The sequence below is a fragment of the Oncorhynchus nerka genome, linkage group LG22, assembly GCF_034236695.1.
Source record: "Oncorhynchus nerka isolate Pitt River linkage group LG22, Oner_Uvic_2.0, whole genome shotgun sequence".
In the NCBI taxonomy this organism is placed as follows: Eukaryota; Metazoa; Chordata; class Actinopteri; order Salmoniformes; family Salmonidae; genus Oncorhynchus; species Oncorhynchus nerka.
The window spans coordinates 56,058,739-56,074,765 of record NC_088417.1 but is presented as its reverse complement, the minus strand read 5'-3'; the positions used below and the strand labels follow the sequence as shown (position 1 = coordinate 56,074,765).

The following is a 16,027-nucleotide window of genomic DNA, read 5'->3' as shown; positions in this document are numbered from 1 at the left end:
CAGCAGCAGAGCTGAAGCCAAAGAGCCTTTACCCAGACACAGTGGTGGTGCTGTTGTCAGGGCTCGGCCCCAGCACAGGGTCCACTACGCAGACAGAGTAGACAGCATCAGCTACCCTGAGGAGGGGGAGCTGGTCCTCGGGCCCAGTAAGGAGATGTGGGTGCGTCAGGCCCCCCAGAAGGTCCACAGCAGTGGGGGAAGGAACGGAGTGGGGACGGTTGCCCTGGTAGGCGGGCTAGGGGACAGGCTCAGAAGAGAAGCCTTGCTACGGAGTCAGATGGCGGTCGCTGCGTTAACGTCCCAGGCCACCGGCCACGCACCATGCTCCTACCTAGTCAGCAAGACCGTTCGGACAGTCAAGTCCCCTGTGGGCTCGGTAGCAGAGATCGACATTGAGTATGGGACTGACGAGGAGGATCCATTGACCTATGACCGCGGGGAACGCGGAGAGGTGGTGGTGGAGCAGATGAGTTCTGAGTGGTGGGTGGAGGGGTCACCACCTGACCCCCTCACGCTGGCCCTGCGCCGGGGAAAACCTGCCCTCCAGGCCATTGCAGCTGCTGCAGCAGAATGGGTGTGTTCTCACTCGTTGTACCCCGTGGCTGTATTTAAATTCCCTCTTCTCTACCGGTGTCTGTGTAGTTGGCTTGTCATGCATCGCATGTCCCCTTTATCTGAGATCCAACCGTCTGTCTGTCTGTCTGACGGCACCGTTGCTTCTCCAGACTCAACCTGAAAAACCACCTGATCCTTATTGCATACTACTCATGTCTATAACCCTGCAGTCCCTTACTGTACAACCTGAATGCAAGTTATTGTCCTATGTGCTGATGTCTTTCTCTCTGACTGACTGTCTGTGTGTGTGTGTTTATGTTGACCAGGAGCCTGGCAGAGACCCGTCGATGGAGGCTAGTGCTGGGTGGAGCGGACAGGCTGAGCTCTCTCCTAAGCTGACCAGGGCAGAGGCCAGGCAGGAGCTCAATGGTCAGAATCTCATTCCCCCCCTCGAGCGCTCTCTCTCTCTCTCTTTATCTCTGTCTCTCTTGTTCTGCGATCTATCTCTCTCTTCCTCTCTCTCTCTCTGTCTGCCTCTGTCGGTCTGCCTGTCTCTGTCTCTCTCTCTCTGAGAAAGACACCAGGATGTTAGATTACGAGTTTGTGTGTGTGTGTGTGTGTGTGTGGGGGGGGGGATAGGGTGATTGGGGAGAGCGAGAGATGGCCTGTAAGCTTAGAACCGGCTTAACTTCAAAATGGCTCGTCATGACATGAGATGGATGAGAGGAAGAGACAACCATGAAAATAGTACCCTAGATTAGCCCACAGTGAAACCAACCAAGCTGGAGTCTCTCTCTCTGCATCTTTCTCTCGCTCTCTCTTTCCATCCCTCCTGTCTCTCGTTCTGCCTCTTTCACTCTCTTTCTCTCGCTCTCTCTTTCTCTCCCTCTTTCAATCTCACAGCTGTGTTCTCATTGAAAAGCTCACAGATATAGTTCTGCTATTCTCAGCGGCAGGTGGAAGAACAAGGAACGTGCAGAGACATACATAGGACACACACACATGCGCTCTGCACGTACGCCCCCACGACACTAGAGAGGGAGGGAGGGATCAGCGAAGATGTTGTTCTCACATACAGTATCTCCAGATATCTATACAGACAGAGGATATGAATGTGGTCTATTTCTTCCTGTCAGCTCTGCTCTGCTTGCCTATAGTCTGACTGTTGCTACATACAGATGGGCTGATCCCTCCTAATGAGATCGAACCTTGTCTCATTGGTGCAGCTTATGTCCTAGTTAACTACAGCAGTTCACATTCCCTACACTGCCCTATAGGCCTGCATATAGGTCTAGGTAATCAGTCATCTTGATCCCTACATCACATAGACCAGTGATGGGCAACTCTAATGGGGGTGGGGGCCACAAAAACGTCTGAATTCATCATAAGGGGGCGCAGTGACTGGCAGGTCTGTGTACCCACATCCATATACACACATATGCAGTCAGAACTGGCCCAAGCCTGTTGGGGACCCGAAACAAAACACACATTTTAACAGAGTGGGAGTGGGCTCTTCCATGTGGATTTCGAGAACTGTGGGAGTGTGGGCAAGGGGGATGTGTGTGACCAGGCAAATCCAGGTGTATGCACCGCAATGCTTAGGCTAGCTGTTGCTCCAAATAATGTCGGATCTGTTTGTGTGTTTGCATGAAGAGAGCATGGAGCCTGCGCGGCCTATAGGAGACAACGAGGTGCGTATCTTTGTAGCGCTGTTCCCCTACGACCCGGTTAACATGTCCCCGAACCCTGATGCCGCTGAGGAGGAACTGCCCTTCAGAGAGGGACAGATCATCAAGGTATGGCCCCAACTGGTTAAAATTATAGTATTGCCTGCTGGAATAGTGATATCCCTAGCACCATGTTTTACACACTCTCATCTAATCTATCATTAATTATAGGCTGTTCAAGGCAAAACGTTTCTTCTATTAAGAAGTTAAGACAGTAATAGCTCAACCTAACGGCAGCCATCTTGTTTTCTCTCTTCACCTTCCCCATCCTCCATTTTCCTGTACAGATCTACGGAGATAAAGACTCAGACGGGTTCTACCACGGCGAATTGAACGGTCGTCACGGTTACGTACCGTGTAACATGGTGTCTGAGATTCAGGTGGAGGATGAGGAGACCAGAGAGACACTCCTGCAGCAGGGCTTCCTGTCTACCCACGCAAACATGGAGAAGATAGGTAGGCACAACTGTCAGTAACAGCACCAGTCAATCATCAAAGGGTTTTTACATCTGTCAATCATATCAACAGCCAATCCCAGCAGGGTTCATTCCACAAGTGTCCAATTTAACAGGGCCCTTCTCTGATCCAAGTTACCCACTGCCCATGTAATCAAACAATCAATCAAGTACATTTGAATTGTATTATTCTTTCTGTTTGGTGTCAGCTCAATGGTTTGTATTGATGTTGTCAGCCTGTACACTTCACTTTAAAATATGCACCAACTGCGGTCTAACACTTTTCAGGTGTGGGTAGGTTCTTTGTCGTTTTGCTTTAATGAAATCTCCATTGTCCATGTTGTGGAGTGGAAGTGAAAGAAAGTAAAAATGGCAATACAGAAGTACTGTAGCTATGCCCATTAGGGTGAAGTATCAGATGTTGTGAGTTTCATAACTGCCAACAGATGCTCCATTTTTATTTTTATTTTTTTACTCCTCTCTTACTAGTCTTGAAATCAACCAGCTGTGACTCGATAATATACTGTACTTCAAACTTGAATAATTTGAAATGAAAGCAAAAGTCTTTCTTCACCACAATCTGTTGGGGGAAATCCTCACAACCGGTAAAACAGCAGCTGCGTCTTAGTTAATGGAAAACATTCATTTGACCTATTAACTTTTTACTGTAATTGACCCATTTACTGGCCAAATTGCACTATTTGATTAAATTCAAAACGGGAAGAAAATATATAATCTGAGGGGTATCCTACTGAGCAAGCAAGATCTACTCAGGGTTTTCTAAAGCTAACCAGCTTCAGGTAGCCTCACATTCCAGCTCAGGCTTCATCCATATACACGCCGCTAACTCTAGCAGGCTTGTAACTGCACGTGCATATCCCACGTTGTTAGTCGAACGCTGAACTCTTCATTGAGACAATGCTGAAGCATTTATTAATGGGAAAGTCAGTGCCACATTTTCATTTGTGCCGAAATCAAATTGAAGCAAAAGTTATCTTGCAAATTCAGCAGGCTACGGTGTGAAATGGTCTTTCAGAAATGCCTTCTTCTCTTTGGTGTGCTTATCAATGCATAAGCACCTTGTTTCCCACTCCTATCGATAAAATAATTGTATTAGAGGTCGACCGATTATGATTTTTCAATGCCGATACCGATTATTGGAGGACCAATAAAAGCAGATACCGATTAATCGGGCGATTTTTATATAGATTTGTTATTTGTAATAATGACAATTACAACAATACTGAATGAACGCTTTTATTTGAACTTAATATAATACATCAATAAAATCAATTTAGCCTCAAATAAATAATGAAACATGTTCAATTTGGTTTAAATAATGCAAAAACAAAATGTTGGAGAAGAAAGTAAAAGTGCAATATGTGCCATGTAAAAAAGCTAACGTTTAAGTTCCTTGCTCAGAACGTGAGAACGTATGAAAGCTTTTAACATGAGTCTTCAATATTCCCAGGTAAGAAGTTTAGGTTGTAGTTATTATAGGAATTATAGGACTATTTCTCTCTATACCATTTGTATTTCATATACCTTTGACTATTGGATGTTCTTATAGGCACTATAGTATTGCCAGTGTAACAGTATAGCTTCTGTCCCTCGCCTCGAACCAGGGACCCTCTGCACACATCGACAACAGCGACCCTCGAAGCATCGTTACCCATCGCTCCACAAAAGCCGCAGCCCTTGCAGAGCAAGAGGAACAACTACTTCAACGTCTCAGAGCGAGTGACGTGACGTCACTGATTGAAACACTATTAGCGCGCTCCCCGCTAACTAGCTAGCCATTTCACATCGGCTACACCAGTCTAAATCTCGGGAGTTAATCGGCTTGAAGTCATAAACAGCTCAATGCTTGAAGCACAGCGAAGAGCTGCTGGCAAATGCAGGAAAGTGCTGTTTGAATGAATGCTTACGAGCCTGCTGCTGCCTACCACTGCTCAGTCAGACTGCTATATCAAATCATAGACTTAATTATAACATAATAACACACAGAAATACGAGCCTTAGGTCATTAATATGGTCAAGTCCGGAAACTATCATTTCGAAAACAAAACGTTTCTTTCAGTGAAATACGGAACCGTTCCATATTTTATCTAACGGGTGGCATCCCTAAGTCTAAATATTGCTGTTACATTGCACAACCTTCAATGTTATGTCATAATTATGTACAATTCTGGCAAATTAATTACGGTCTTTGTTAGGAAGAAATGGTCTTCACACAGTTCGCAACGAGCCAGGCGGCCCAAACTGCTGCATATACCCTGACTGTGCTTGCACAGAACGCAAGAGAAGTGACACAATTTCCCTACTTAAAAGAAATTCATGTTAGCAGGCAATATTAACTAAATATGCAGGTTTAAAAATATATACTTGTGTATTGATTTTAATGAAAGGCATTGATGTTTATGGTTAGGTACATTGGTGCAACGACAGTGCTTTTTTTTGTGAATGAGCTTGTTAAATCATCACCCGTTTGGCGAAGTAGGCTGTGATTCGATGAGAAATTAACAGGCACCGCATCGATTATATGCAATGCAGGACAAGCTAGATAAACTAGTACTATCATCAACCATGTGTAGTTAACCAGTGATTATGTTAAGATTGATTGTTTTTTATAAGATAAGTTTAATGCTAGCTAGCAACTTACCTTGGCTCCTTGCTGCACTCGCGTAACAGGTAGTCAGCCTGCCACGCAGTCTCCTCGTGGAGTGCAATGTAATCGGCCATAATCGGTGTCCAAAAATGGCAATTACAGATTGTTATGAAAACATGAAATCGGCCCTAATTAATCGTCCATTCCGATTAATCGGTCGACCTCTAAATTGTATCATAATAATTGTATTTGTCATACGAAAGTTTTACTGTGCGTGAAGTTTCAAATTTTTTCCATCATTACTAAATGACTTGGTATTTTAACGTTTCACTTTTTTTTTACACACAAAAAAATATTTGATTAAAAAAATCTTTAATCCATCTTTCTCAAATGAAGGGGATGATAATGCAATCTTTGCGAGAGGGAGGGAATCTGATTTTATTGGTCCTCAACTCGCGGCTCAGATACTTCATTCAGGATAAGTAGAGTTATCCCTGAGTTAGCCTGCCCCGGAGCAGGTTTGTTCTGGAGGATTCGTTACCATAGAAATATACATTGGGGAGAACAAGTATTTGATACACTGCCGATTTTGCAGGTTTTCCTATTTACAAAGCATGTAGAGGTCTGTAATTTTTATCAAAGGTACACTTCAACTGTGAGAGACGGAATCTAAAACAAAAATCCAGAAAATCACGTTGTGTGATTTTTAAGTAATTAATTTGCATTTTATTGCATGACATAAGTATTTGATACATCAGAAAAGCAGAACTTAATATTTGGTACAGAAACCTTTGTTTGCAATTACCGAGATCATACGTTTCCTGTAGTTCTTGACCAGGTTTGCACACACTGCAAGCAGGGATTTTGGCCCACTCCTCCATACAGACCTTCTCCAGATCCTTCAGGTTTCGGGGCTGTTGCTGGACAATACGGACTTTCAGCTCCCTCCAAAGATTTTCTATTGGGTTCAGGTCTGGAGACTGGCTAGGCCACTCCAGGACCTTGAGATGGGTCTTACAGAGCCACTCCTTAGTTGCCCTGGCTGTGTGTTTCGGGTCATTGTCATGCTGGAAGACCCAGCCACGACCCATCTTCAATGCTCTTACTGAGGGAAGGAGGTTGTTGGCCAAGATCTCACGATACATGGCCCCATCCATCCTCCCCTCAATACGGTGCAGTCGTCCTGTCCCCTTTGCAGAAAAGCATCCCAAAGAATGATGTTTCCACCTCCATGCTTCACGGTTGGGATGGTGTTCTTGGGGTTGTACTCATCCTTCTTCTTCCTCCAAACATGGCGAGTGGAGTTTAGACCAAAAAGCTAGATTTTTGTCTCATCAGACCACATGACCTTCTCCCATTCCTCCTCTGGATCATCCAGATGGTCATTCTGGGCTGATCCCTCACCTTCCTCATGATCATTGATGCCCCACGAGGTGAGATCTTGCATGGAGCCCCAGACCGAGGGTGATTGACCGTCATCTTGAACTTCTTCCCATTTTCTAATAATTGCGCCAACATTTGTTGCCTTCTCACCAAGCTGCTTGCCTATTGTCCTGTAGCCCATCCCAGCCTTGTGCAGGTCTACAATTTTATCCCTGATGTCCTTACACAGCTCTTTGGTCTTGGACATTGTGGAGAGGTTGGAGTCTGTTTGATTGTGTGGACAGGTGTCTTTTATACAGGTAACAAATTCAAACAGGTGCATTTAATACAGGTAATGAGTGGAGAACAGGAGGGCTTCTTAAAGAAAAACTAACAGGTCTGTGAGAGCCGGAATTCTTACTGGTTGGTAGGTGATCAAATACTTATGTCATGCAATAAAATGCAAATCTATTTTATTTTATAAATAAAAATCATACAATGTGATTTTCTGGATTTTTGTTTTATATTCCGTCTCTCACAGTTGAAGTGTACCTATGATAAAAATTACAGACCTCTACATGCTTTGTAAGTAGGAAAACTTTCGTATGACTGGTGGTTAGAGCGTGTGACTAGTAACCGGAAGGTTGCGAGTTCAACCCCCCGAGCTGACAAGGTACAAATCTGTCGTTCTGCCCCTGAACAGGCAGTTAACCCACTGTTCCTAGGCCGTCATTGAAAATAAGAATTTGTTCTTAACTGACTTGCCTGGTTAAATAAAGGTAAAATGAAAAAATCCCACATTGAACTCAGAGTTAACCAAAGTTACCTCACTGTCTCTTCAAACCTGATTCATAGGATACCCCTCTGTAGTTCAGCCTATCTGCTTTGTATGCTCTCGTAGTTTATCTTCACTTAGACTTGATTGTGTCACTGACTGTTTTAGGATAATCATCCCAGCTTCAGCTTTTGCCAAGCCTAATTCTCTTTTAGTTTTTCATCGACTCTGTGTCATGCAAATCACTTTAGTTAGTGTAATAAGCTCTGGGGGCTAATTGCTTTGGACCCCCACAAACACACACACAGGCGCACACACACACCCTCAGGAACCACACACAGCATTACCCACCCTGCCAACTAGATCAAGCTGACAAACAATGTGCTTCTATTTCCTGCTTATCGTTCCCCCACAATGATCTCTGCAGATGTTTTAGCCCTTTCACTTCCACTTGGTCTCACCTGCTGTGTTCTGTTCGCTTTTTATTATTATTGGTTGGTTGGTTTTTAAAATGGCTTTTTACGGCCTTCAAAACTCATTCTGTCTCTTGTCTGGTCTGCTTCTTCACGATTTGGTGTCTCTGTCTGTCTGTGTTTTTCTTTATGGTTTCAAATTTGGTTTCCCTTTTTAAAACTCCATAAAGGCACTCGCTCACATGCAAAGCTTCCGCGTCGGCCTGTCCCACCGCCAAAACCGAGACGATCCAAGAAAGGTGTGTCTCGCTGTCGCTGCTGACTGGCTTTCTCTCTCTCTCCTTTCTCCTTCCCTCTTGCCCACTCTTCCCTTGGTCTGCCTTTTTTCTCTCTCTATTACACTCCTTCTTGCTCACTGACCAGAGGGGATTTGTGGATTCACAGTATTAAATATACAGAACATTAGAATGATCTGCCATAGACTGAGATGTCGTTTTTTTGTTGTTGAAAATTAGGCCTAACACTTTTATTAATGCACTTATATGCATGGTTAAAGCATTTGGATATAGGAGTTGCCATAGTTTCAGTGCGGTACCCACTCTTCAGCATCCCCTCTGATCTCCTCCATCTATCTGTGCCTCTGTCTACTCCTGTGTGACTGTCTGATATCATATCTGGCCTCAGGCTGCTCTCTCTAGGGTTGGCTTTGGTTTCTACGTTTTGGTTTGGTTGTACTACTGAGTGTGTCAGAGCCAATTAGGACCAGAGTGAAATGCTTTAACCTGCTTCTCTCTCCCCACCCTACCCTACCCTACTCCCATCCCTATCTACTCTTCCAGTTGAGTCTACTGCAATGTGGGAGGATAGCTTAGAATCCTCCAGTCAAGGTTTGTAATGTATCCATCATTGGCTCTCTCTCTTTCTGCCTCACAAGCATGAAGGGACGCCCGCTCTAGCATCGACTGAAAACCTGCATGTATTAGACAAGATACACATGTCATCATCGTTATGAGACCTCTCTAAACGTTTCTCTAACTGCTCTAGCCGCCACCTGATACCTGCAAGTGAGTCGATCCATGAAATGAGTACCTTTTGGGTAGTGTAACTTTGTGCAAAAAAACATTCACCAATTGTTTACATTCTGCCATCAAGAGCACATGTTCAATAAAAAAAACATGTTTTCCCATTTATATAGTAAGTGTCAAATAAAGTAACATAGTTGACCATCATCTTTCATCTTAAATCAGCCAAATAGAATATTGTTATGTGTAACAGGAATCACACAAAAATGTAAGTTGTTATAACATGTTTAGCCTGTCTATCTATGGGTAACAGGGTTGATGTCTTATGCTTGACCAAAACACCAGGAAATGTCCAAAAGGAGTAGAACCAGCTCACCTGCTTCGACACCAATAATGTGTATAAACCGTGGATTGCTGATGCTATGTAATGGCCAATGAGAAGCTTGAAGCCACTCTACGCTATATTAGCACTCCCCAGAAGGAGGAGTCCTCCATAGGAATTAATGGAATTCTACAGTATTTCAATAAAATGTTTCAAGGACAAAATTATATGTACAATGACCAAAATAAAAATGCAACATGTAAACTGTTGGTCCCATGTTTCATGAGCTGAAATAAATGATCCCAAAAATTGCCCAAATTTGTTTACATCGCTCTTAGTGAGCAATTCTTCTTTGCCAAGATAATCCATCCACCTGACTGGTGTGGCATATCAAGAGACTGATTAAACAGCATGATCATTACACAGGTGGACCTTGTGCTGGAGACAACAAAAGGCCACTCTAAAATGTGCAGTTTTGTCACACAACACAATGCCAGAATTGGCAATTGGTCTGTTGACTGCAGGATTGTCCACCAGAACTGTTGCCAGGGAATTGAATGTTAATTTCTCTGCCATAAGCCGCCTCCAACGTTGTTTTAAAGAATTTGACAGTACGTCCAACCGGCCTCACAACTGCAGACCACGTGTATGGCGTTGTGTGGGAGAGCGGTTTGCTGATGTCAACACTGAACAGAGTGCCCCATAGTTATGATGGGATTATGGTATGGGCAGGCATAAGATACGGACAACAAACACCAATTGCCTTTTATCGATGGGAATTTGAATGCAGTGATACCGTAATGAGATCCTAAGGCCCATTATTGTGCCTCCATCACCTCATGTTTCAGCATGGTAATGCACGGCCCAATCTGTACACAATTCCTGGAAGCTGAAAATGTCCCAGTTCTTCCATGGCCTGCATACTCACCTGACATGTCACCCGTTGAGCATGTTTGGGATGCTCTATGACCGTGTGTTCCAGTTCCCGCCAATATCCAGCCATTTCAAACAGCCATTGAAGAGGTATGGGACAGCATTCCACAGGCCACAATCAACAGCCTGATCAACTCAATGCGAAGGAGATTTGTCACGCTGCCTGAGGCAAATGGTGGTCACAGCAGATACTGACTAGTTTTCTGATTCACGCCCCTACCTTTTTTAAAGGTATCTGTGACCAACAGATGCATATCTGTATTACTAGTCATGTGAAATCCATAGATTAGGGCCTAATGAATTTATTTCAATTGACTGATGTAAAATCTTAGAAAGTGTTGCATCTTGTGTTTTTATATTTTTGGTCAGTATATTTAAGTATTGTTGTGGAGCAGTAACATTAGTACTCAATAAAAAAATATAATGAGGCACCGATATGACATTTTTGGACAGTACCGATATCCGATATTTTCCTTTCCCCCCCAAAAAACGATAACCGATATTTAACATTTTAGGGGCCTTAAGCATTCTAGTACAATTAAATAGTTAACACACACACACATGGACGCGGCGGCCTAAGGCACTGCATCTCAGTGCAAGAGGCATCACTACAGTCCCTGGTTCGAATCCAGGCTCTATCACATTCGGACGTGATTGGAAGTCCCATAGGGCAGCGCACAATTGGCCCAGCGTCATCCGGGTTTGGCCAGGGTAGGCCATCATTGTCAATAAGAATTTGATATTAACTGACTTGCCAAGTTAAATAAAGGTTACACACCACACTGACCCCCCCAAAGAAATTGTTGGCATTTACGTATGTCCCCATTACCAGTAAAAAATAATCAAAACCTATTTTCTTTCACTTACTTGCTGTGCTGTTTCGTTGTTAATTTCTTGTCGTTTCATTCTCAACCAGGATTTCTATGGAACGCCGTTTGGGTCTTTGCGTGTCCAAATAACACTATTTGACTTGTCAAATAAGCTTGTTGACCAATCAGGATCTGAATATGACTGCACGTCACATAATAACTTAACGCATTCATACGTTTTTTACATAGTGTAATCAATGTGTAATAACTATCACTCGTATTTCATATGTTACAACGATGCATCAATACGTATGCTATGATTGCTGGTAAAGTGGCCTCGCGCACCTGCAGTGCCTAGATAGCTTATGGATGCAAACACTGTTTTTCCCCGAAAACATAGCAAAATGACAGTCTGTTTCAGTAGATGTAGTTAGCTAGCTAACTACATAGCTAGGTGCCATCATCTAAAATAACCCTAATTTATAAGACAGTTCTTATTTGATTAATGGTGGTCGGACCCATCCATGTGAAGCTAGCCACAGTAAGGATTAGCCACAATAGTGGATTTTTTGGTTCGCCTTCAAAAGAAAAGTATGGCATAATTCTACTATTTGTATTCATTTGCATCACTGTCAATGACATACATTTATTTTGAAGGCAAACTGCAAATTCCACTATTGTGCCTAATCCTTACAGCACATAACCTGGTCCGGTCGAGCCTCACTAACCAGATGAAGCTAGCTGGCTGCTTATAACGTTAGCTTTGAGCAACAGGGTTAAGTAGCGGGATAGCTATTTTTTTCATTAAATTAATTTCAATTTCAGTGGACGAACAACAAGTGGCAACCTAGCTCATACTTACAAGGATTCCTAAATCATTGCTAAGAATAATGAACATGACTGCAGTTTCTACTGGTCATTGTTTTCAGGCTTGTTGTATTGGTGCTAGCTAGGTACCCCAGAAGTTGCTGTCGAACAAATTATGCTTTATTACCAAAATGGTATTGTAAATGCATCGTTCGTGGCCGGTGTTTGCATGTTTGCAGACTTTTTTTGTACTACTTTGACAGTGCTACTGTATCCTTTTTGATGCACAAAGACCCAAACGGCGTTCCATAGTATGTATGTATGTATTATGTATGTCGTGAAGCTAATAGCAGTGACGCTATTACTGTGTAACTCCGGTAGGGCAACATCTGAAAAATAGCGCACTTGGTAATGTGTACTGGTGCTTGACCAGTCGGCGAAAGCCAACATCACCCACAACAGAGAACGGTTGATTGTCAAGGGCAATGAATTCCATTATCTTGGCTTTAATGGATTCCGCCTTTGAGTTGTCTCGCTGAAATTTTCTTACTCTTTCAAGTGACTGCTCAACTTGTTGACTGCTCGATCCACATTGTGGGCTAGGTTAGGAATGCTGTGTTGCACGTGTAGTGCAACATTTTATGTGGCGTCATTACGTCATGTACCTACGTTATATAGGTATGCATGGCAGCTTTGACATCGGTTTTTAACATCGGCGTTAAACTAGATACCAATGTTGGCATTTTTAGCTAATATCGGACAATTCCGATATGTTCACCGATATATCATGCATCCCTAAAAATATATATATTTTATGGAATAATATTGTTTTTATATATAATTTTTGTAACTGTTATTTTCAGTTCATTTGATATAATTTAAAAGTGTGCATTAAGATGTCTATAATGAAAAATGCTTGTCATACAAATGTAGACATTAATACAAGCAATTCCTTAGCTTCCAAACAACTAGGGCTTTACAGTGATGGTGAAAACTTGGAGAAATGTTATGGTTAAGTGGGTTAAAATATTCCTAGAAGTAACAGAGGCTGCCCAGGGGCACGTCAAAATGCTGAATTTGGCACTAGAAAGTCTTAATTCATATAAAATAACTGATTTATCGAATGTTCCATGTGGTCTATATTACAGGACACTTCATGTAATATATAACCATCTTTTAAAATTCAATATTGGTGCACAATTTCTACTTACAATATCAAAGGGACTCTAACGGGACTCATTTTGTGGAACGACCAATGCATTTACACTTGATGACATCATTAACATGCGACCTCTCTAAATCTGTCTCATGCCTTATCCTGCTGCCACCAAGGTCTGTCTGTGTTTCTCCTATATTAATCCTATATTAATTTAGCAGTGGCGTGCCGCCACTCCCAATAAGAATAATACAAATAATTAACATTTCTGCCGAGACAAGCTTTCAACATCAGTAACATCAAGTTACAGATCTTCCTCAGATTATCATCAGGTCATCCGAAAAACCTTCAAGGTAACTAGCTAGATAGCTTGTAATCCTGGAAGTGGAGCCAACTTTGTTAATAGATGTATGTACAGTGCATTCGGACCCCTTGACTTTTCCCACATTTTGTTACATTACAGGCGTATTCTAAAATTGATGAAATTAAAAATATCCTCATCAATCAGGTTTTTAGAAATGTTTGCAAATTGATTGAAAATAAAAAAACAGATACCTTATTTACATAAGTATTCAAACCCTTTGCTATGAGACTAGAAATTGAGCTCAGGTGCATCCTGTTTCCTTGAGATATTTTTACAACTTGATTGAAGTCGACCTGTGGTAAATTCAATTAATTTGACATGATTTGGAAAGGCACACAGCTGTCTATATAAGGTCCCACAGTTGACAATGCATATCAGAGCAAAAACCAAGCCATGAGGTTGAAGGAATTGTCCGTAGAGCTTTGAAACAGGATTGTGTTGATGTACAGTTCTGGGGAAGGGTACCAAAAATGAAGGTTCCCAAGAACACAGTGGCCTCCATCATTCTTTAATGGAAGAAGTTTGTAACCACCAGTACTTTGCTAGAGCTGGCCGCCAGGCCAAACTAAGCAATCGGGGGAGAAAAGCCTTGGTCAGGTAGGTGACCAAGAACCCTGCTGGTCACTCTGACAGAGCTCCAGAGTTCCTCTGTGAAGATGGGAGAACCTTCCAGAAGGACAACCATCTCTGCAGCACTCCACCAATCAGGCCTTTATGGTAGAGTGACCAGAGGGAAGCCAGTCCTCAGTAAAAGGCACATGACAGCCCGCTAGGAGGACTCTGACCATGAGGAACATCTCTGGAGAGACCTGAAAATAGCTGTGCAGCTACGCTCCCCATCTAACCTGACAGAGCTTGAGAGGATCTGCAGAGAAGAATGTGAGAAACTCCCCAAATACAGGTGCGCCAAGCTCGTAGTGTCATACCCAAGAAGACTCGAGGCTGTAATCGCTGCCAAAGGTGCTTCAACAAAGTACTGAGTAAAGGGTCTGAATACTTATGTGATATTTTTTTTTATACATTTGCAAACATTTGTAATAACCTGTTTTTGCTTTGTGGGATATTGTATGTAGATTGAGGGGGAAAATGTTGAGAATAAGGCGGTAACAAAATGTGGAAAAAGTGAAAGGGTCAGAAATATTTTTCGAATGCACTATAATAATGGTTAGCTAAAATACATCATCATCACAAATCATTTTTGGGGTTAATATAGACTTGACTGGAGATGTCATTGAAATTAAATTAAACTGTCCTTGATTTTCCCCCCTCACCCCCTCCTCCTCGCTACTTCTGCCACCACTGCTGGAAATGAAACTTCGGGGAAACATTGTCTGCTTGGCTGGTGGTGATAATGATGATGATGATCTCCTTAAATGCATTTCCCTCTTCTCCATCTCCATTATCCTCCTAACACTGTTTCATTTTCTTTTCTAAGTGACATCACTACATGAACTCTCATGTCTTTTCATGTTTTGCACTTACAGTTCACTAACTGTCGAGTGAAAACAGGCTAAACTGGCGTGACTCTTATCTGACCCTCACCATCTTGCTTGCCTGCAAGGAAATGGGCAAAAAACATCATCATCAAAGCCAACCACTGCTATTGTTAATCTTTTAATCTTGGTTTTCCCTGTGATGGTGTGAAGCTAGCTATGCACTGCATGATTCTGAATTACTATGAACTGCATGCTGACATGGAGGTTCAAATGAACAGGGTGTGCCACTCAGAAATTGTAAAAAATCTGGTCCGAAATTTGACTCTGTATTTCTGTGTTGGATCGACAGATCCCAGCCAGTCTGGTGTTGCCATGGCGAACCCAGCAGGTCCCGTTCCTCGCAGGATGAAGGCCATCTTTGACTATGACCCTCGAGAGAGTTCTCCCAACGCTGACATTGAGGTAAGCGACATGATAGTCCCTGTAACAAAAAAGGCTTGTGTTATAGTAACATTCTTAAAAGAGCAAAGTACACATTTCTGATTCAATTGACAATAAAGCTGTAACAATAATGTTCTATTGTTTGCAATGTTCCCCGGAACTGCCGTGCAGAAGAAAGATCAGTTGATGCTGAGAAGCAGAAGATTGAACTTCACTCAACTTTCTAGAGTTTTCTGTTAGTTAACACCTATCAATATTTCCTTTTACTGTGGGAAATGTGATCGAATCAATGCAATATTAGCCACTTTGAATGCAACGTACAGTACCGAAACAAAATGAACTATCCAAGAGATTTTGTTGTAGGCAAAGCACATTGGAGTAGGATTCTATTGCATTGACAGGCACGACTCAGGCCCGTATTCTACAAACCAGTGTGCCATAACCAATCAGAGCTGCACTAGGCCTATATGCAAACAGAACATTGCCATATATTGATCTGTGCCATTCACTTTGAACTGGACTGTGTTTATAGCATGAGCAGTCGTGAGTGGATGTGCTTGTTTAGAGATCAAAGCGAGAGCTACAAGTATCAACGTGTGCACATTTGTTCATATAATTTGCTAGTTAGTGAGTTATTAGCCCAGTTATAGTTCACTCCCCTGCAACGGGGGAGTGATTGCTTCCTACAAGAACACTAAACGTGCATTTCTAGCCATCTTTGAAAAGTTTTGTAAAGAGCGTTTTTTTGTCTTAAAGGGGTAGTATTGAGACAGGTTTGAATAAGCTAAGTAGCCAATAGGCAGAGGGTAGCATAATTTGACTGATTCTCTGTAATAATGGTA

At 42.5% G+C, this 16,027-nt stretch overlaps 1 protein-coding gene across 1 annotated transcript in view; it reads left to right on the top strand.

Annotated features, from left to right (window-relative positions):
- Positions 1-16,027, top strand: part of LOC115105391 (peripheral-type benzodiazepine receptor-associated protein 1-like) — a 175,007-nt gene that overhangs the window by 146,503 nt on the left and 12,477 nt on the right. The window contains 7 exon segments of the mRNA XM_029627372.2: positions 1-574; positions 882-984; positions 2,209-2,351; positions 2,570-2,738; positions 8,126-8,194; positions 8,735-8,782; positions 15,094-15,206. Coding sequence (XP_029483232.2) covers positions 1-574; positions 882-984; positions 2,209-2,351; positions 2,570-2,738; positions 8,126-8,194; positions 8,735-8,782; positions 15,094-15,206 — 1,219 coding nt within the window.